Source organism: Mirounga angustirostris, unplaced genomic scaffold (genome assembly GCF_029215605.1).
Source record: "Mirounga angustirostris isolate CCGP_5_RB_7025 unplaced genomic scaffold, mMirAng1.0.hap1 SCAF_16, whole genome shotgun sequence".
In the NCBI taxonomy this organism is placed as follows: domain Eukaryota; kingdom Metazoa; phylum Chordata; class Mammalia; order Carnivora; family Phocidae; genus Mirounga; species Mirounga angustirostris.
In genome coordinates this window covers 46,071,722-46,092,934 of record NW_026991724.1, presented here as the reverse complement: position 1 = coordinate 46,092,934, position 21,213 = coordinate 46,071,722, and the positions used below count along the sequence as shown (strand labels likewise).

General features: G+C 56.5%; 1 protein-coding gene across 13 annotated transcripts in view; it reads right to left on the bottom strand.

Annotated features, from left to right (window-relative positions):
* RYR1 (ryanodine receptor 1) overlaps positions 1 to 21,213 on the bottom strand; it is a 109,011-nt gene that overhangs the window by 39,829 nt on the left and 47,969 nt on the right. For 7 of the 13 annotated variants that reach the window (XR_010408321.1, XM_054511380.2, XM_054511388.1 and 4 more), the window contains exons 48-76: positions 20,323 to 20,543; positions 20,133 to 20,223; positions 19,081 to 19,221; positions 18,507 to 18,670; positions 18,313 to 18,391; positions 17,953 to 18,042; positions 17,365 to 17,505; positions 16,918 to 16,992; positions 16,742 to 16,817; positions 16,295 to 16,418; positions 15,822 to 15,937; positions 14,159 to 14,226; positions 13,933 to 14,054; positions 13,412 to 13,461; positions 12,946 to 13,006; positions 12,608 to 12,846; positions 10,265 to 10,346; positions 9,538 to 9,668; positions 8,974 to 9,306; positions 7,826 to 8,066; positions 5,846 to 5,933; positions 5,674 to 5,766; positions 4,924 to 4,938; positions 3,555 to 3,725; positions 1,973 to 2,032; positions 1,415 to 1,552; positions 820 to 932; positions 543 to 639; positions 181 to 305 (exon numbers count right to left, since the gene is read on the bottom strand). Coding sequence is in view for 12 of the 13 variants with exons in the window: in XM_054511380.2 (XP_054367355.1) it covers positions 181 to 305; positions 543 to 639; positions 820 to 932; positions 1,415 to 1,552; positions 1,973 to 2,032; positions 3,555 to 3,725; positions 4,924 to 4,938; positions 5,674 to 5,766; positions 5,846 to 5,933; positions 7,826 to 8,066; positions 8,974 to 9,306; positions 9,538 to 9,668; positions 10,265 to 10,346; positions 12,608 to 12,846; positions 12,946 to 13,006; positions 13,412 to 13,461; positions 13,933 to 14,054; positions 14,159 to 14,226; positions 15,822 to 15,937; positions 16,295 to 16,418; positions 16,742 to 16,817; positions 16,918 to 16,992; positions 17,365 to 17,505; positions 17,953 to 18,042; positions 18,313 to 18,391; positions 18,507 to 18,670; positions 19,081 to 19,221; positions 20,133 to 20,223; positions 20,323 to 20,543 (3,545 nt within the window). In the remaining variant the exon portion in view is untranslated. The remainder of the gene's footprint in view (positions 1 to 180; positions 306 to 542; positions 640 to 819; positions 933 to 1,414; positions 1,553 to 1,972; positions 2,033 to 3,554; positions 3,726 to 4,923; positions 4,939 to 5,673; positions 5,767 to 5,845; positions 5,934 to 7,825; positions 8,067 to 8,973; positions 9,307 to 9,537; positions 9,669 to 10,264; positions 10,347 to 12,607; positions 12,847 to 12,945; positions 13,007 to 13,411; positions 13,462 to 13,932; positions 14,055 to 14,158; positions 14,227 to 15,821; positions 15,938 to 16,294; positions 16,419 to 16,741; positions 16,818 to 16,917; positions 16,993 to 17,364; positions 17,506 to 17,952; positions 18,043 to 18,312; positions 18,392 to 18,506; positions 18,671 to 19,080; positions 19,222 to 20,132; positions 20,224 to 20,322; positions 20,544 to 21,213) is intronic. The other 6 variants (XM_054511383.2, XM_045891443.2, XM_054511382.2 and 3 more) reach the window with 3 other exon arrangements.

Sequence of the window (21,213 nt, the reverse complement as noted above, 5' to 3'; positions counted from 1 at the left end):
TGCGAAGTGCTCAGCCAACAAAAAGGGACACAGTGGCCCTGCCTGTCCGGGGAAAGCGATACTGAAGGATAAGCTGGGGGGCTCCCCTAGGACACAGAGGGCCCGTCTTGAGGAACAGGGAGGTTGCTGCGGGGCCGGGAGGAAGCAGATCCCTCCCCAGGACATAGGAAGGGTCCTCACCTCTTTTCAGTCAGGGCGGTGCGGCTGAAGTGCAGGACCAGCTGATGCAGGGGGTCTGGCTTCTTCTCCTCCACCTCCTCCTCCTCCTCCTCCCGCTCCCCAGCTTTCTGGGGGGAGGGGTGGGGCTTGGGAAAGGGGTTTCTAGAGTCCCCTCCAGTCTCCCCCCACCATAACCCTACTGGGCTAGATTATTTTTTCTGTCCCACACATTGCACCCCCTTCCTTGTCTCTGCCCAAGCCGGGGCCGCCTTTCCCGTACCCCTCAATGTGAAGGGCGACCCCTGGAAGTGTGCAGCCAGCAAGCTAGGCCCCCAGCCCTATCCAGCCCCGCCCTCTCCGCTCCCAGGCAGGCGCCAGCTCACTGAAAGGTCGTCGATCATGCGGTCTTCAAAACTGTGGTCTTCAGTCAGGATCCATGCGGCCTTGTAGCTCTCCAGGAACATGTTACAGGCCCGGTGCCTGCAGGGGAAAGGTGTGTAGCGTCCCTGAGACCGTCGGCCACCCCACGTCTCCTCTCTCCTCCCGCACATCTACCTTCCCCAACCAGACCCCATCGTGGTGGCACCCCGTCCCGCCGCCTCCTCAGCCACCCTTGCCCCACCGCCCCTCAAGCCTCCCTCTTCCCTGAGGGTGTCTTACGTGGGCAGGTTGTACAGGGGGGTCATGCGGAAACAGGCAACGACCGCCCTCCGGCGCTGCTTGGACAAGAGCTTGTGCCACACGGCCTTCTTGGATTTGTAAGGGTGCTCGATCTGGGGGGCGGCAAGCGGTCACGTGCCCAAATTCTGCCCCTGACCTGATCCCCACTCCCAGCCCGGGGCGAAACTGCCCATCTCCTTCCAGGCCCCAATTCAGGCCTGACTCGCGGGGCCGGAGGAACACGCTGGCTGCACCAACAGGTTCGGACTTGGGCTTTTCTTCCAGACCACGCTCTTTCCTGGGCCCTGCCAACGGCCCCGCCCAGAGGCAAGGCGTCTTGAGCCCAGGCCCCACTCTAGACCCCAAATTCTGACCCTGGCCCCGCCCCTAGCCTCAAGATTTAAGCACCAGGTCCTGCCACAGATCCAATTTTCCATTCTAAGCGACGCATTAAACTCCAGGCTTCACCCAGGCCCCGCCCAGAGACCCAAGGTTCCTCCTCAGACCCCGCCCCCAGATCCAAGCCCGCCCCTTGCCCCGCCCAGAGACCCACGCTTCGGCCACTCCCCGGTGAGACCCCTCCAGCCCCAGCCACCTGCTCCAGGTGGTAGAGCACCGCTGACACTTCCTGGACTCTGCGCACGATTTTCTCGGGGTCGTCGGCGTCCTCCTCGCGGCCCGGGAGGCCCCGGTACAGGGCCATCTGCCAGCGCAAAGAAGGGGAGCCTTCGACCTGAGGGGAGGAAGGACAGGCGGCCGGCGTGAGGGCCGCTCCCCAGCCGGGCCGCTCCGCGCGCGAGGTGCACTTCTCTGGCTGCCCCCGCCCCCCTTTCGGTGCTGTGCTGACTCACGGGGTGAGTACAAGTTAAGGTCTATTTTTTGTTTGTTTGTTTGTTTGTTTGTTTGACACAGTGAGAGAGGGAACACAAGCAGGGGGAGTGGGAGAGGGAGAAGAAGCAGGCTTCCCGCTGAGCAGAGAGCCCGATGCGGGGCTCGATCCCAGGACTCCGGGACCACGACCCGAGCGGAAGGCAGACGCCCAACGACTGAGCCACCCAGGCTTCAATGCCTGGTACAGAGTTAAGTGTACTTGGCTATCAACAGTTGCTATTATCTTAACATGCCCCTTTCGCTTGCAGATTGAGGAAGGTACCTTTCCCTGAAGGTGAAGGTTGTTTTGCAGATATTCCCGGACCTCCTCGTCTGTGTCTTTCTGGGGAGACATGGCCAGGCTGGGTCACTCAGCGTCCTCCTTAACCCACATCCCTTTCCCTTCCAGGCCCATTGCCCCAGCAGCTGGTGGGGGCAGGCGGGGGGTGTGGATTCTGGGAGAAACTGAAAGGTCCAAAGGTCAGGAATGGTCAGAAGGGAGTCCTAGAGGCCACAGACGCACCTTGAAGAGACAGTAAGGATTAGAGGGGCCTTGGGGTGTGAGAGTAGGTAGGGAGTGACGAGAGAATGTTCTCAAAGGTCAAATAAGGCCACCAGTGGATGACTGGGGGGTCACAGGAGGGTCAGAGTGGGGCTGGGAGTTGGGCAGGGAGTTTTTGATCAGAGGAGGTGAGGGGGTTATAAGGGAAACGGCAAGATCAGCAGAGGTCATGAAGGATCAGGCAGATCAAGTCAAGGATGGGATTTCTGTAGAGGCCAAAGGAGGGGAGAGTAGAGGGGATTCCTTAGATCCCCAGGAGAGAGGGACACCCAAAGACCAAGTTGAGGGGTCGGGGGGCTCTGGATGGCTCTTTGGGTTCTTGGCAAGACTCAACAGGTCCTAGGAGGAGCTTGAGATCCTGAAGGAAGGAGTCTTTAGAGTTCCAGGAAAGGGGGTATTTGTGATACCAGGGGGAGTCAGTGGTCTTCAAGGTCCCAGAGGGGTTAATAGGTTGTCAGGGAGCTTAGCAGGGTCCTGGGGAGATTCTTACAATCCCTATGGTTGACAAGAATGGGGGTTGTTATCCCATACAGAGTAAGTGGGATCCTGGGAGGCCTCCTTGGAGTCTGAGGGCTTAAGATGGTTAGGGGAGGGTGGTGGGATCAACTGATCTCAGGAATCCTGATGCATCAGAGGTTTGGGTGTGGTTCTGGGGAAGGGGCCATTAGGATCCTGGGGGGCTACTTAGGATCACAGAGTGCTCACTGGAACCCAAGTCTTTGGGGGCTCTGTTGGGTGTGAACAGAGTCCAGAGGGTGCAGCCACCAGGACCCTGAGGGAAAGAGGTGATGAGCTGGAGAGCTCAGTGGGGACCCAGAAGGGGACCCAGTTCAGGGGAGAGCCAGTGGGATCATGGGGGACTCAGTGGGTCCCAAGGAGTTTTGGGAGGTCCTCAGAGGAGTCTCAGGGGGGCTCATGGTGTCTCGGTGGGGCCCTCAGTGTCCTAATAAGTTAGGCATGGTCCTGGGGTGGGGGGAGCGGTGTTCAGTAGGGTCCTTGAAGGCTCCATATGGTCCTTGGGCCCCAGGGGTCTTAATAATATTCCTGAGTATCAGTGGGGTTCCAGTTAGCGTCCTTAGGTCCCAGGGTTCTGGAAATATCCTGAGAGGGGTCCTCAGCATCCCGGGGGAAGGCTTGGGACATCCTAGGGCACCCCGGCAGTCCTCAGGGTCCTGGAGAAAGATTCATTAGGGTCCTAAGAGAGGGGTCTCAGTGGGATCTGGGGGTTCAGGAGGGTCCCAGGGGCTTGGTGGGGTGCAGGGTTGGGCGCTGGCAGGTTCCCATCATGGGGCGGTGCAGGCACCAGGGCATAGCGATTCTTGGCATGCGTGATGAGTTCCTGGTCTGTGGGTGCACACATGTTCAGGCCGATGGGCAGCATCTTCTTGAGTGTGGCCACAATCAGGGATGTCTGCACAGAGTACCGGTCCCCTCGGCGCTTCTTCTTGGTGCGTTCCTGGTCCGAGCCACCTGACTGTGGGGACAGGGGGCTCAGCACCAGCCCAACTCCCAGCCCGGCCTCAGACCCTGGCCCCGGCCCCGGCCTCTGCCACTGACTACCCTCCAGCCCACGGCCTGCGTGCCAGGTGTCCCCTCCCCCATCTCAGGGCCTGCATCAGTTTCCACCCCAGACCTTGCTGATCTTTCACCTCAGGCCCCCAGCCCTCACCCTAGATCCTGCTAGACCCAAGCCTCTATCTAGCCCAAATTCCCAACCTCTATCCCAGACCCTTCCAGATTTCCCCAAATTCCAGGCCTTTCTCAACCTCTGGCAGTCTCTTCCAGAATCCCCTAATGACTTCAGTACCACACCTCCTCGCCCCACAACATGCATAACCCGACACTTTATATCCCAAGAGTGAGTTCCCAAGAATGAAAGAAAGATGCAGAACCATAAAGAGTCTCAGGAGACAAAAGAAGTTGGAAGAAATAGAGAGACACTGAGAGAAGGAGACAGACAAGGAGACGGAAAGGCAGAAGATGGAAGAGAGATCCAGAACGATCTGGAAGCACAAACACGGGGCACGGAGTCCCACAGCCATGTTCTGGAGCCTTGGGTGCAAACCCGGGGCCAAGACCACCCCAGTCATGCCAAAGAGAAGCCCCAGTGACAAGCTTCTGGCCACATCTACCCCAGCTCGCAGTATGGATCCTGGCGCACGTATGTGCCAAGACTGCTGAGGCCACACATGCAGCATCCCACTGGGTCCTCCCAGAGCCCTGGGGCCACTGGGCAGATGCCGGTCAAGGCTCAAAAAATAAGACACTTGACTAAGGCCGCACAACCAACTGCCAAGAGTCAGGATCCGAATCCAAGTCTATCTGGTTCCAGAAACCAAGCCTTAAACCCTTCCATGCACATGCCTGGCCACCCCATTCCCATTCCCCATGACCTCAGACCATAATGCTTTGAGAAAAGCTCAGAGGTGTGTTTTGTTTTGTTTTTTTTTAACAAAAGTTTTTTTAAAAAAAGTTAAATTGCCAAAAGCTGAGCGTTGGAAAGGGAATGGATGGGGGCGGGGATGGAGGGAGAGAAAAAGGCTGGGGGCTGGGAGCCAAGGATGAGGGGTGGGGAACGGGGGCAGGGGTTTTCTGGAGGGGATGCAGAAGCTGGGGGGAGAAAAGGGTATTAAGCCAAGAGCCATGCGGAAGGTCCCAGACATGGGGCTGACCTGTACATCTCCCGCCTGCTTCATCAGGTTGCAGACAGAGACAAGAAGGGTTACCCTGGTCCCTCAGAGAACCCCAGGCCCAACTCCAAGTGCGCCCTACCCCAGCTCCCCTGACCCAGCCCAACACGCATCCCCTAGCTGGGCATTTCCAGACCCTGACTTAGGGCGGGTGGGCTTGTTCTTTAGGACCCTGAAGAGAGCAGTTCTGAGAAGTATAAGGGGAGAGGAGCAGGAGGATATGGGATAATGGGGATATGAGGAAAGACATGGGAGAGGAGGACATCAGGGTGGAGGGAGAGGGAGAGGGGAAAGGTGGGAGAAGAGGGAAATGAGGAGGAGAGAGTGGGGAGGAGGGAGATGGGGAGGAAGGAGATGGGGAGGAGAGAGGAGAGATGGGGGAGAGGAAGGAGATGGGGAGGAAGGAGGAGAGACATAGGAGGAGGGTGATGGGAAGGAGGGACATGGGGAGGAAGGAGGAGGGAGATGGGAGAAGGGTGATGGGGAGGGAGGAGAAGGCATATGGGGAGGAGGAAGAAGGAGTTGGAGGAAGAAGAGGGAAATGGGGGGAAGGAAAAAGAGGAGGAGGGAGATGGGGATAAGGGAAAAGAGAGATGGGGAGGCAGGATGTGGTGACAGCTGTAGGGAATGTGACCAGGACAGGGCAGGCTGGCTGGGTGAAGGGGTCAGGCAGGAAGGCCTGGAGGGTGCTCCCACCCTCCCTGCTAAGTCCTCTCAGAGCAAAGCACTCACCTTGGCCATTTTGCTCTTGTTGTCAGCAGTCAGAAATGACATGTTGTTGATCTCATTCTGGACCACAAAGTTCTGCTCCTCACGCTTAAAGTGCTGGTGGGGGAGGCAGTGTCCGGATCAGTGGCGGTGGCGAGGGTCCTGGCAAGGAGGGGCAGAGTGGGCGGGAACTCACGTGGGACTTGGACCAGTAGATGAAGATCTCGCCCACCATCCTGAACAGCTCCTCGGCGCTGGGATTGGGCTCCGTCAGCCAGTGCGCCCTGGGTGGGCAGGAAGGGGGCCAGTGAGGGATGGGGGCGGGACCCCCAGGAGAGGATGACTCACAGAGAGCTCTCAAGGGGAGGGGACCATCCGATGGGAGGGGTGGAGTTTTCTAGGGTAATCTGGCCATTTGGATGATTTGAAAATCTTAACCATTCCTTTAAAGAATGCATTCTTCTTTCTATCTCTACCCTTTTTATGGAAGGGTAACATAAAGCGTCAACTTGATGAACTAGCACAAAGCAAACACGCTTGCATAACCACCACCCAAGTAGTGAAATAGAACATTTCCAGAACCCAGAAGTATCTTCGTGCCCCTCCCAGCCACTCTTCTTTCCCTCCCCTTAGGTGACCCTCCTCCTGAACATGAATTATTTTTGTCTGTTCTCGAATGTTACAGAAATAGGTGATAGAATATGTACTCCGTTTTGAATTTTCCTGGCTTCTTTCAACGTGATGTTTGTTGAGATCCATCCACATTGTGTGTTGCAAGGATTAGCTCATTTTCTTTCTTTTTTTTTTTTTTTTTTAAGATTTTTTATTTATTTGCGAGAGAGAGAATGAGAGACAGAGAGCATGAGAGGGAGGAGCAGGCTCCCCGCCGAGCAGGGAGCCCGATGCAGGGCTCGATCCCGGGACCCTGGGATCATGACCTGAGCCGAAGGCAGTCGCCCAACCGACTGAGCCACCCAGGCGCCCACAACTATTTTTTTTTTTTAAAAGATTTTATTTATTTATTTGAGAGAGAATGAGAGAGAGAGAGCATGAGAGGGGGGAGGGTCAGAGGGAGAAGCAAGACTCCCTGCCAAGCAGGGAGCCCGATGCAGGACTCGATCCCGGGACTCCAGGATCATGACCTGAGCCGAAGGCAGTCGCTTAACCGACTGAGCCACCCGGGCGCCCCAAGGATTAGTTCATTTTCATTGCCATGTAGTATTCCACTGTGTGAACGCACCACAATTTACTTGTTCAAGCTCTTTGACCCAGCGCTCCGCCTCCTGGGCACCTACCCTATAGCAATACCCGCCCCCTGAGCACCGCGATGGGTGTGCATGGATGTATCCAGCATGCGCACCACTGCTTCCCATGGCTGCTCCCATGACAGACATAGCTAATCAATCCCAGCCCCCTTTCTTACGAAGCCCTGATGCAACCTTAAAATCTTCTCCACCAGGGGCGCCTGGGTGGCTCAGTTGGTTAAGCGACTGCCTTCGGCTCGGGTCATGATCCTGGAGTCCCTGGATCGATTCCCGCATCGGGCTCCCTGCTCGGCAGGGAGCCTGCTTCTGCCTCTGACCCTCCCCCCTCTCATGTGCTCTCTCTCTCATTCTCTCTGTCTCAAAAAAAAAAAAAAAAAAAAAAAACTTCTCCACCAGGATGGAACTTGGAGTTGAAACGTATTCACTACCCCCAGATTAGGCTGCCCCTAGGAGGTAATAATTCTTTAAATAGTGCTTCTGATTTTAGGGAGATGTTGGCAATCAGTTGATACCTGTTCTTGCTTTTATTAAGGACCTGTTTCTGAGAGAAACCAGGCTGGCCGGATCTGGACTGTCTCCCCTTCCTCTCAGTGATGGAGGAAAACTTGACCATGGGGCCCCATCCACCCAGGCCTGGAGACAGTGCTGGGGCAGGGAGCGGGGTGGGAAGCAGGGCTCCTTACGGCTGACACGGTAGCCTCCCAGGGGCTCCGACTCAGCAGGTGTAAAGGAGCAAAAGGGAAGCAGACACCAGCGGGCTGGATTTTGTGGGGAGTGGTCAGAAGGCTGGGTGGGCTCAGGTGAGAATCAGAAAAAATTAATAGTCACTCAAAAGATGGGGGGTCCGCTGGGGTTCAGGGAAGCGGGAGGTCAGACTGACTGTGCATGGGGACGGCTGGGCACATGCTGACCTGTTGTTGTCCACGTAGCGGATGAGCAGCGGGTAGAGGGCGTACAGGTCCCGGCAGAGCACAGAGAACTCGTCCCGAACCAGGACCTCGCCCTCCTCAGCTTCGGCCTTGGCCTCCAGGCGCAGCTGTTCCTCCTCGGCCACCACCTTCCCGGCCCGCTTGCGCAGGCGCCCAATGGTGGGGATGAAGTGTGAATGCAGGAGCTCAGGCCGGGCCCGGCTCATTATGGGCTGGGCGAACACTGCAGGAGCAAAAGGGGCGTGCGGGGGACTTGCTGCCGGCCAGCCTCTAACTCCGGCACCTGACCTATGACCTTTGATCTCACTCCTGACCTCTGCTCCCAGCCCGTGATTCCCGACCTGTACCTCTGACCCAGCAGCTCTTGTGGACCCCAGCCTGACCCTGCCTTCTGACCTTAGCTTCTACCTCTGATCCCATTCCTGACCTCAGGCCCTGACCTCTGACACAGCCCCTGATACTTGGTCCCAACCATATCCCTTGACCTGGACCTGTGACCCCCAACCCGACAGAAGCCCCTGACCTCTGACCCCAACAACTGAATCATAACCTGATACCTTACCCTAGCCCATGACCTCTCACCCCAGTCTTTAACCTCTGACCTAGCCCAGACCCAGACCCCTATGTCACTACATGATTTCTGTGACCCCCGGTGTCTTACTCCAGTCTCTGACTTCTGCCCCCAGTCTCTAGCTTGACCCAATTCCTGAAACGGAACTTCTGAGCCAGGGATCCCAGCCCTTTAAAGACTCATTTCTTGACCTCTGACCTACAACCCCATCCATATCAGAGACCCTGATGCTTGACCTGGTTCTCTGACCCTTTGTATAAGGAACCCATGCCTCTGACCCAGCTCCTCACCCTCTCCAACATTCCAGAAATTCAGAATCCAGCCCGGAAGACTCCCAGGACCCATCCGTCTAACCCCAGAGCCTATGAGCCTAAGATTCTGACCCCTTGCGATGACCCCTGGCCTTCTGACCCTGAGCAAAACTAGACTCCAACTCCTCCCAACTCCCAGGAAACCATGGGCCCCGGGATCTCCCTCTCAGACCATCAGATCAAAGGGCTCGAGTTCCAGGACACTGGCCCCAGCCCTCAGAGGCCCGGTGCCGGCCCCCCAGACGCACCTGCGAGCCGCTTCATCCATGACGCCTCATCAATGCCCAGGTTGTTGACGATGATTCGCAGGATATTCCCCAGCAGGGAGTTGAGGTGGTCGGAGGTGACCGCCGTGCAGGGTGGGGGGCCCCCAGCGGGCAGGGCAGGTGGGGGTGCCTCGGGCCCGCGCTCCCACCAGCGGGGCAGGTAGCTGCATAGCATGGGCAGCGTGATCTCGATGACGTGTGGCATCTCCGTATAGCGGGCCCCCGACTCGGCCAGCCCCCCGATATCTGCCATGAGCCGCTCCAGCACCGGGATGTCAGGACACATCTCCTCCACGCTGTTGGGGAGCCCCAGGACTGGGGTGCGGGGAGGAGTCAGGGTACTCCAACCCATCACCCCCAGACCTCAGCATCCACCCCACCAACCCAGGCCCCCCACAAGCCCAGAGTGCCCCCAACCTGGGGGATCCTCAGTCCTCAGAGTCCAGATCGGACCACACTGCCCCCAAAGCGGGCTCCCCCTGCCCCCAGGCCCTGTGCCAGGGAGAACGTAAGGCCGGACAGCTGCCCCAGAGCCACACCACTTACTGGCCCGCTCCCGGGGAGACTTGGTCGTGTACACCGAGCAGGCGTTATACTCATTCAGCTGAGGCTCCAGGAATGCCACTGGCATGGCGGCCGCCAGGCGGGCCAGGCACTCCCCGAGGGCCGGCCGCAGCCTGGAAGAGGGGGCTACTTAGCTCCCACCCCCCCCACCCACCTGCTCCAGGGTCCCAGCCTCTGTCCCTGCAGCAGTTCCTCTCCCCAGATCTCTCCCGAGCAGAGCTGTCATCCACCGAGGGCACCGGTGTAGCCTTGTCCCTGGGTTTCTTAAGTGCCCTCTTGCTCCAACAGGTGATCCCAGCTCAGGAGAGCCCACCCACATGGCCACCGCCGGGGGGGGGGGCGCTCCCCGGTGCCCCCAGCTTGCTGTGGCTCCCGTGTACCACCCCCGTTTCTGTGGGCCCCCTGCCAGAGCAAGCTCGTTCCCCCGTGGGGAGCACCGGCCATCCTGGGCAGCCAGTGCCTGGGGCCGATGTGACCCCTGAGCCCCAGGCGGCCACTTCCTTCACTGGCCTTCCCCCGAGCGCCCTCACGTGGCCGCCCTGGTGAACTGCAGCTGCCACCAAACACGTCCGTTGTTGAAGCCTTTGAACAATCTCTCCTGCTCTTCACTCACCCCCATCTTCTCCTGCTCCCTCCTTTCCCTGAGCCCGCCCCCCCGCCCCCCGCACAGTCCCCACACCAGCCCCCAACTACGGCTCTATCTCCTTACTTTTCCACGTAAGTGTTCTTGGTGGTTCCTAGAGAGTAGATACTGCACAGCGTTCGGTAGCAAGAGACCTGGACATCATCCACTGAGGGAGAGAGGGAGGGCGAGGGTTGGGGATGCACCCACCGTACCAGTGCTCCCCTGCCCTCCTCCCTCATCTCCAAATACTGGGTAAGAGCAGGGCTGTAGAGCCAGACTGCCATTTACCAGTTTTGTGACTTGAGCAAGTACCAACTCTCTTTGGACTCAGTTTCCTTATCTGTAAATGGGGATAATTACAGTATCTTCCTCGTGGGGTGGTTGTGAGGATCAAAAGGGTTAATGCTTGGAAACCAACTGGAACATGCACACAGCAGGCACTCAATAAAGGCTAGTTGTTCCTTCCTTAGAGAAGAGTCATGGGTCTTTTTGATGATAGTGATGAACACTCTTTCCAGAAAAATGCAAACAAACATCCAATCCTGACAAAAATTTGAGGTCATCCACCATCCCCCACCTACCCCCGCCGCTGGAAGGCCAGATTAGGAACCTCAACAACTTCACAAATGTCACGAGACAAGAAGAGGGCAAGGGGCAGATTCTAGATGGAAGAGACTACGCGGACATAACCACATGCAACGAGAGAAACCTGACTGGATTCTGAATTTTTTTTTTTTAAATCAAAGACATTTTAAGGGTAACGAGGAAAATTTAATACAGTCAGGTTACGTGGTGACAATGACATTGTGATTACATGGCAGAGGTTCCGATTCTAAGAGATGCAGACTCAGTATTTAGGGATGAGGTGTCAGTGTGTGCTAAGAACTCACATTCAAAAGTTCAACAAAAGAGTTTATAAATACTTTCACCCCTAAAGTGAAAGGCTAAGCAAATGGGCAAATTGTTAACAATCCTCTTCTTCTGACTTTCCTGGACACTTTAAATTTTTCTAAATAAAATGTGGGGGTGGGGGAAGAACCCCATCCAAGCGTTACTTTTATCAAGAGGTTCCAATTTCAAATAAACAGTGAGCTGAGACATGGCCCCACTATCTGCCAGTCCCCCCAGCCCACCGGCCCTCCAGCCCATCCTGGACACCTTACAGGGTCCCTTACAGGGACACCTCCCTGGGCCCCTCGCAACCACCAAGTCCCAAACTGACCTCAGCATCTACCCCAAACTGGTTATTTCTTCCAACCCCTGTCTCCTGGAAGGCCCACCGTCCGTGGGTCCTGGGCCAGGGCCTCGGGCCTCACTCTGGCTGCCTCCCTGCCAAGCCCATCCCCTCGGCCTTCTGGGCGTCTGTCCCATCAGCTCCTCCTGTCCTTTCCTGCATTGCTCCACCATAGTCCAGGCCGCATCTGGTAAGGCTCTTTCTTTTGAGTACCTGACACCCCACTGAGTGTAGCATCTTGCCCGGGTCTCATTAACAAAGGCACGTTGCTCCCTATTATGTCCCAAGACCCCAGGCTGGGTCACACACCATACAGGTAGCATCAACACAGCACATACTGCTAATGGACTCCCGATATCTGCTCTTAACCTTTTTCTGCTCTTTTCTTCTTCCTAGTAATAGCCCTACAATAGTTAGCTGGACACACGACCTCCCAGAATAAAGGCCACTTCCCCAGCCTCCCTTGCGGTGACATGCGGCCACATGCTAAATCCTGGCCAACCAGATGGATGTCAGCAGGAGTGATGCAGACCACTTCTAGGTTGTTCCTTTAAAAGAACTGCAATGTGGGCGCCTGGGTGGCTCAGTCTGTTAAGCGACTGCCTTCGGCTCAGGTCATGATCCTGGAGTCCCAGGATCGAGTCCCGCGTCGGGCTCCCTGCTCGGCAGGGAGTCTGCTTCTCCCTCTGCCCTCTTCCCTCTCGTGCTCTCTGTCTCTCATTCTCTCTCTCTCAAATAAATAAATAAATAAAATCTTAAAAAAAAAAAAAAAAAAAGAACTGCAATGCCCTCTTCTTTGGGTCTTCTCTTCTCCTACAGGCTAGAGTGAGGATGTACGTTGTGCCATCCTGGACCACAGGGTAGAGGCGGTATTTCCAAGATGGCAGAGTACCAAGATGGAGGACACCTGGGCTTCTGACGTGAGGAGCCACTTACAACTAGACTGTTACATGAGAAAGAAATACCCTTCCTTCCTGTTTAAGCTACGGTGATTTAGGGTCTTTTTGTTAGAGTGGCTGAACTCATACCCTCACTAACTCATTCTGTTGGCTACCAATTCACTGAATGCACCCTTGGCTCAGAGCAATGAATCCACTCACACAAACACCTGGGGGCTCTGTCAGGTGCATGGGGATGTCTGGTGTTGGCCTACTCGGCCCCCCACCCCCACCCTCGGGGCCGGGGGCCCTTACGGATGACGTCGTCTCCGAACTGGTGCTGAGCGATGTGCTGAAAGAGCGTGGTGAGGACAGGCAGCAGGGCCACGGTGGTGTAGGTGAGGTTCTGGCCCACGCCCTTCACCTGCGTGCGTGCCTGGGACACTTTGCCTAGGCGCAGGTTCTCCACCATCTTCTCGATGTCCTCTGACGCACTCTCGAAGAAGGAGCGGAGGCCAGCCTTCACAATCTCAGGGCCTGACTTCATCACCGTCCTAGGAGGGAAGCCAGGGTGCGCCAGTTCTAGAATCGGAGATTCTAGATTTCAGACAGCCGAGGAGAACAGGGGCGGGAATGGGCACCATGCCCCATACCTGGCATCCAGGGAGCGGGCCAGGATGTGAAGACAGTTGACCACAGCTGGAGCATCTGTCCCTGGGAAAGGAAGACGGGCCAGGGTGAAGGAAGGGCTAAGAGGGCAGTGCCTTCCTCTACCTCCACCTCAGCCCCAGCCCCCCTCCACCTGGACCCCTGTCCTTCCCCAAACCCGCTCTGCCTGTGCCTCCACCATCCCAGCCCGGACCCCTCCGGCCATCACGGTCTGGGGATGAGTCTGTGTCCCTACTGGCCTGGGGGCTCCATGAGGGCAGGGCCCAGTGTTGTCCCAGTCACAGCCCTGTCCCCAGGATGACCTCGTCCGTGCCCAGGTGCAGAGGAAGGACACAGTGAAGACTGCTCAGATCAAGGCCTGAACCGGGAACTCTTTCTTCAGGGTGGGGCTGGCGATTGCAGGGAGAGAGGGAAGATTGGGAGAAGAGCTGGGGGAGCAGAGCTACTTACCAAAGAGAGAAACTCGGTGACGGACAAGAGCGGCAAGCTTGCAGAAGAGGCTGAAGAAAGAAGGGGACAGAAGGACAGGGAAAACAGGTACTGAGGATATCGAGGGACAAGGACAGCAGTGATGCAATTAGAGGGACAGGGACAGAGGAACAGGAGAGTGTAGGATGATGGGGAAGAAAATGAAGAGGAGAGGAAGGGCGGGGAGGGCGCAGGGAGATGAGCAAGCTTGAGAGTCACAGGCAGAAACATGGGTGCTGGGGACTGGGGAGGCTGGTCTGCCTTTCTGACTGGGTGGCCAATTCACCCCATTTGCCTGAAAGTCCCATGTCCTGGGAAACCTGTCGGGCCTGGGCACAACAGGACAGCTGGTCACCCTCACCCTTCAGTTCCCTCTGCAGGTAGAGTGATTAGTGCCCAACACCCAGCACAGAGCCCCCAAGATCCAAGATTGGGCGGAAAGGGTCCAGGATTACAACCCTGTGAGGTCAAGGGGCTGGGTCAGAGGTCACAGGGTAGCCCACCTGGTGATCATTTCCTTCTCCTTGTTGGAGGCATGGCCGCCACTGCCCAGCACTTTGGCTGGTGTGGACAGGAAATAGAGGCAGTGGTTGGTGAAGTACTGGTTGATCAAAGGGAGCAGGATCTGGGCGGGGGGGGGGGGGGGGGAAGAGATGAGGGGGACTGGGTGAAGGGTAGGGGAGCCCACCCAGTCCCCAGTCCCCTCCAGCTTCTGAGCCCACCCCTCACCTTGGCAAAGAACTTAATCTCCTGTTCGTGTGGGGACTTTTCTACTCGTCCACTGCTGACCACAGCCTCTGGTGGGGGAGGGAAAACAGGAGTCATGGTGGGTTCAAGGCTGGGGATTTCCGGGTGTTCTAATGGGGGGGGCGAACTCTGGGGCAAAGGTAGGAAAAGATGAGAGATTAATTCTTGGTATAAAGTCACCTCTGCTGGCTTCAAGGTGAACCGCTCTCCCCTATCTCTCATCTGATCCCTCCCTAACTCCTTGATCAAACCCTTCCTGAGGCTGACAATGGGGAGCAGGATAAACTGGGATGGGGTAAGGCCATGGGACATCCCCTTCCTTACAGGTCCTTTTCTCCCTGAACTTTGATACTTGGCACTGAATCAATTTGGAATGAACGAATGCATGAAACAAGAAGTCAGTGTAGACAGATTCGAATTGATTTTAGAGCGGAAATCAATTTCAGACAATAGTAATGGTGACAGTACTGATTAATACTACTAAAATTATAATGCTGACTCCCATTATTAAACGCTGGCTATGTCACCAGCACTGCGAGAAATATGCTTGTACAATTGCCTCCCAACTTGGAGGTCTGTATAGTTGGTCCCTTTCTTTCATTTTACAGACGGGGGAGCTGAGGTGAAATAACTCAGTCCAGGTCACCCAGCAAGCAAGGGACAGAACTGTGGCCAGTTATGGTGGACAGATGGGGAAACTGAGGCACAGGGAGGAGAGGGAGTTGCCAAGAGGTGCTCAGCACGGAGGATCAGCGTGTGGGACTTGAGGAGAGATGTGTGAGAGTGAGTCCTGCCGTGCCACCTCATCTGAGCGCGTCCGGGGGTCCTGGGTGGCTCTCCGGGGGAAGCTGGGAGGGATTCTAGGGGCCAGCTGTGATTCTTAGTGGGACGTATGAGACATGTGCAGGGCATACCAACAGCCTCCGCCCTCAAAAGAGATCCAGGATCTGCCCAGTCTTCACCCTCTATGTCCCTATGCCCACAGTCCCTCCCACAGTGCGGCCAAGGGGAGTCTGTGAACACCTGAGGCAGGTCACAGCCCTCTCCTGCTCAGAACCCTTCCCTGGTGCCATTCCACTCAGGGTAAAAAGCCACAGTCCTCCCCATGCCTGCAAAGCCCTATATGATCGACCCCGTCACGTCTCTGCCCCCACCTCCTCACGCTCTCTCCCTCAGTCACTCTGCTTCGGCCCCACTTGGGCCTCCTGTTACTCACACCAGGGACCTCTCAGAGCCTTCGCACTGGCTGTTCCTCTGCCTGGAATACTCTCCTCACACAAGCTCCCTCCCAGCTCCTTCAAGGTCTTCTTGAATACTTTATTTAAATTTTAACCGGCCCCACTTTCCCCCAGTCCTAATCTTCCTTAGCTGGCTCAAGTGTATTCTTCTTCCCCAAACACTAACTGCCTTCTAAAAACCTGTTATCTGGTGTTAATTGTCTGAATGCACCACAAGACTATAAACACAGGACAGGGATCTTTGTCTTGTTCACTGCCCTCAACACCTGGAACAGTGTTCTCAACACCTGGAACAGCATCTGGCACAATAATGAGATGATGGGAGGGAAGGAGAAATGCATGAACTGGGGCCTTAGGTGAACTGCACGTATGACATATGGCGGACGCGCAGAGGGACTCCGCCGTACCCAGGTGGGCGATAAACTCCTGGGAAATGTCCATCCAGCGCAGCAGCTGCTGCAGGAAGCCGAAGGCGAACCGTTTCTCAATGGAAGACGTGTCCAGCTCCATGTCCTTAAGGCCTCTGGGTGGACAGGCAGAGAGGAGTCAGCCCACAGGAAGGCCCGCCCAGTCTCCCACTCCTCTCCAGTTCCCCTTCCGCTCCCCTAGGCCCTGACTCTGCAGGCTTCTCTGGCCTCGTCCCCCCCCCCCCAGGGTCCCCCTTCCTCTCCTCTCTGGCCCCTCCCTCACCCTCCAGGCCCCACACTCGCAGCCACCTTCCTTCTCTGGCCCCACCCCTGCTCTCCAGGCCCCACCCCTCTTAGCCTCCTCCCTTCTCCGGCCCTGCCCCGTTACCCCAACCCAGCTTTTCCCAGTTCCTGCCTTGCTAGTTCCTCCCACATTCCCCGCCCCTCCCTGGCCAGGCTTGCAGCCCACGTGCCTGGTGACAGCGTAGCCGTTCATCTGCAGGAACTTTAGCAGCTCCTGGGCCTTCTCTCGATCTCGTGCCTTCTCCTTGGCTGTGAGTGTGTCGTAGGGGACCAGCAGAGGGTGGGTCCCGCCACCTGGAGCAGCAAAGACCAGAAATCAGAGGACTTGGGAGACCCAGGCCACTCTCACCGAAGTGGTTCTTGAAGCTGAGGGCATGCATAATTATAGCAATAAAAACAGAGGTAAGAATAACCAAAACATGGTTTTCAGATGATCGTCATATCCTCGCCACAATCCTATGGTAGTAGATGCTGTTATTATTGGGGCGGGGGGGGGCAGGGTGAAAGCAACTGTTCGAAGTCACACAACTCTAATCTAGACCCTATGACTCTGGAGCCTATGACTAGGGGACTTTGGTGAAGAGGGATCTGTGCGGGGATGGGATGGGCGCCCTCACCCTTGGCCTCCAGCTCCTGTTTCTTCTTCCGCCCCCACGTGTTGTGGTAATTTTCGGCCAGCTGTTCTGCCATGGCCTGGGAGTGGATGAAAGAGGCAGGGCCCAGACTCAGAAGATGTCCTCCCCAACCCCGACAATCACCTCCATGCCGCTAGATAAAAGATCAGGAGTCTCACCTGCAGTTCCCGGGACAGGGTAACTCCGCTGAGGTCGGGGGGCTGGGGGTTGTAGCCTTCGCGCGGATCATAAGTCTGGGAGGACGAAGGAGAGATGGGAGGGCTTGATGGGCTAGCAGGAAGCCGGGGCCCCAACATAGTTTACCCCCTCCACCTGGCCCTAGACCCCGGCTCTGCACCCTCTCCTTAAGGCCCCGTCTCTAAGCCAAGCCCTCCTCTCCTCTGCCCTTTGCGGTTCTTCAGACCCAGGCCCACTCCTTTCCCAGGTCCCTCAGTCTTGCCCAGCACCCGGCTCCCGGCCTCCCGGATTCTGCGGACCTCACCTCCCTCGCTTCGCCCTTCTCCTCTCTCAACCCCACCTCCTGCCTGGCCCCGCCCCTACTGGCCCCGCCCCTTATTCTAGCCGCTCACCACCCCCATGACCCCGCCCCCGCTCCCCGCCTCCACCTGGGCGCTTTGGGATATCTTCCGCGTTTTCTTCTTCTCGGTCTTTTCCTCCTCACCCTCCCTGGCCTTCTCTATCGTCCATTCCCAGGCAATCATGGCCTTCAAGGACTCCTTGATGGGCCAGCGGTAAATCTCTTTGTCCTGGGGTGGACAGAAAGGTGGGCAGTTGGTGGGATGGGACTGGAGGGGGGTGGCGGTAGGAGCCTTACTGGCTGGCCTCCGGGGTCCTAAGAAGGGGAAAGCCTCCACCACGTGGCTAGGAGGAAGTGGTCCAGCTTAGATTTGAACCCAGGTCTCTTACCCGCTTTGTAACAGTGCCTCCCAAACAAACTCTCATCCCATTTTACACATGAGACTCAGAGAAATTAAGTTGATGGTCAAGGAATCAAACTCGGTCTCTCTAACTCTTTCTAAGAGAAGGAACACGAGAAGTCCGGGGTCTAGGCGAGGCAAAGTCCAGGGATGAGGGACCCTAACGTGCAGTCCCAGCTAGATCCGAACTGATGAAGCAGCCTCTCTCCTCCCTGAACCCCCAAATTTGGAGGTTACCTTTTGGACCCCTAGCATTGGGCCCCAAGACTTGCTCACCTTCTCTGAAAACGTCTTATAGGGCCTCAGCATGGGATGGGTCTTCAATTCCTCATCTATGTTCTCCCCATAGGACCAGTTGTTCTGGATCTGGAGGTGCAGAGGGGACAGGGAGGGGCAGCGCTACTACAGAGCTGAGGGTGGGGGCAGGATGAGGGGTAGACAGCAGCCTGGGGGACTCCTGGGGGAGTCCCTGGAGGGGCTGAGGGCTCCAGGGGAGGTTTGGGGTCTCAGGAAGAGTTAGGGGTCTCAGGGAAATCTGGGGCCTCAGGGAAGACCTGGGTCTGGGGGAAAGCTGGGGTCTTGAGAAAGGCCGGCAGGAATGGGGGTTGCTGGGGAGGGGAGCACCCTGGTACCAACCTTGTCAAAGGCCCACTTCTCATGCGTGTACTCCGCAAACTTGTTAATGAAGGAGTCCAGCTTCTCTGGGATGATCACACTATTAGGGGGGATAGGGTGGGCAGATGTTGGGGCTGGCCCCTCCTTCCATGTCTGAAACCTTCTCCTTCCCGCAGCCCCCAATCCCCACCCCACTCCTGCCCCCCAGGCCTCACTTGAGGGTCTCCACAGGCCGAGGATCGAAGTTGCCTTCAGCGTCCACCGTGGCCTTTTTCTCCGCCTTGGATGAGTATGAGGCATCCACGTAATCGGGGGGCAGGGCCCCTGCGATGGCGCACAGACAAGGCATAGCCATGCGGTAGAGCTCTGCATCATACTTCTGGGGACACCAGGGGTGGGGAGTGTGGTCACTGCAGGCCTGGCTGGGCCTTCAAACCTTGGAGCCCTAGGACCTCAAACTCACCCCTCCAACAATCAACCCTCCTCCCTGGGCCACCACACATCAGTTATGATCTCTCTCCCTGAAACCCAAACCTCAGCCCACCTGGACCCTCAAAACCACCCCTATATCACCCCTCTCTAAGCTCCCAAACCAGAGACCCAACCCCTCTCCCATTACAACCAAACCAGAGACCCAACTCATAGATTCTTCTGGATCCAAACCTGCATGATTGGGGGCTCCCTCTCTGAACCCCAAGTTTGGGAATTTCATTCGGGATCCCCCCAACTTTGGGCCCCAAACCCTCCAAACAGGCTCCTTTCAGCCCCTCCTCCCCCACGTGCCCAGACCTTATGGGCCAGCGAGTCAAAGATGCCCCAGAAGAGTTTACGAGTGAGGTGCAGCTCTTCCTCGGAGGTGACCCCGAAGCTAGCCCAGCCCGTGGGGAGACAGTAGTACTTCCAGCAGCGCTCATAGTGGTTGGTGAGGAGCTGGGTGGAAGCAAGAGGGGGACACACAGATGAGAGGCACGTGGTAGGTGGCAGGCAAAAGAAAGCCCGAGGAGGCCAGGGGTGCTAGGGCCTTTAAATTATGAAGGCGATATGGATTATGCAAATGATGCTAATGAGGGAAAATGGTATGCTTCTTGGGGAGTGGTCTGGGACCATTTACTATGCAAATTTAGCCATCCCATTTAGAGTCAGGATGGCTATTCAACCAGAGCTGCATTTGTCTGGTGTTGCTTCACACAAACAAGCGTGCTAATATCAATTCATAGGTAGGGTTGTGTGTGAAGAGCGAATGGACATATGGACGGAGTGATCTGTGCTCCCAAGAATGGCCATGGCAAACAAATATAGGCAGAACCTCATGCAAATATATGGTAATTGGGAAGAGGGCCTCATATCCACTACACAAATTTGAAACGGGCTGATTTAGATGTACTATGTATAACAGTCAAGATATCTGAGTTGGAGGTATCTCCTATGCAAACCAGCAGGCAAATTAAAAAAAAAAATTATAGGAGACACTGTGCAAATATTCAGAATAGTTGGGGTGCTATTTATTCAAATCAATGCACTCATTTGAAAAGAGTAAGGCTGGTGGTCTGGGCATGCAAATAAGCATGCTAATTAAGGAAAGCAGTGTACTCCATGCAAATCTGTGTGAATTTAGGTGAGGCCTGGCTCACTGTTAGGCAAATCAAGCGCCAATGAGGGGGCGGTAGAGGCACCAATGACGCCAAGTGACCGTCCTGGAAATCCTGGTATGCCATGAGAAGGCCAGAGAAGTTGCCGTGGGGACGCTGCCCTCACATTTTGCAGGCTAACTGGGCTGCGCGGTGCGGGACACGCAGCCCGGAGGCCCGAGGGCCCCGCACGCTGAAGAGGGCCGCCCTCACCTTGAGCGGCATCTTGGCGAACGCGTTCAGGATGGGCACGTCGAACACCAGGCGCCGCAGCAGGTGCTGCAACATCGACGGGCGGATGTACCTGCGGGGACACGCACCGGGCGGCGGGGTCTCACCCCCAGGCCGGCCGCACCCCTCCCTCCCCGCCGCCCCGCCCGCGCGCCCCCCGGCCCCCCCCAACCTGCAGAGCGACATGAGACAGTCCTCGATGACGTCGCGCTGCGCCTTGGTGAGCGAGCGGCCGCGGGACAGGCGGTACACCGTGTGCAGCATGGAGTCCACCATGATGGCGCGGTGCTCGGTCCCCGCGAAGAGCGGCGCGCACTTGGTGATGAGTGGCAGCACCGCCAGGCACAGGTAGCGGTTCAGCGCCAGCGCCATCTCCGTGGTGCTGAAAGTGGCCTGGGCGCAGAGCGGCGGCGTCAGGACTGCTTGGCGCCCGCTCCCCGGGTGGCCCTGGCTTCGAATCTCCCCCCCGCCCCCACCGCGCAAGACTGCCCACCGTCGTGTCTATTATTACTTTGAACTATGCAAAATTTCAAACATACAGAAGTCGAGGAACCAAGGAATGAACGCTCGTTATCCAGAGTAGACTGTTCAGCAGATATCGTTCTGCGTACTTATTTCCTCTCCAAACTCACCTTTTTTTCCTGTAATATTATTTTATTTTATTTTATTTATTTATTTGAGAGAGAGAGAGTGAGAGAGAGCATGAGAGGAGAGAGGGCCAGAGGGAGAAGCAGACTCCCCGCTGAGCAGGGAGCCCGATGCGGGACTCGATCCTGGGACTCCAGGATCATGACCTGAGCTGAAGGCAGTCGCTTAACCAACTGAGCCACCCAGGCGCCCTCCTGTAATATTTTTATACAGCTCCAGCCATACACCGCTTTACCCAGAGATATTTAAATATGTATCTCTATTCAGACAGGTGCTTCTGTTTCACATCCCAGGCCGCCATTTTCACACCCAGCAGAATTAACAAGTGCGCAAAATTCATGATCAGCTTTCTCCAATTGTCTCAAAAATTGCTTTACATTTAGCTGGGATTGTTTGGATCTGGGCACCCAGAAGC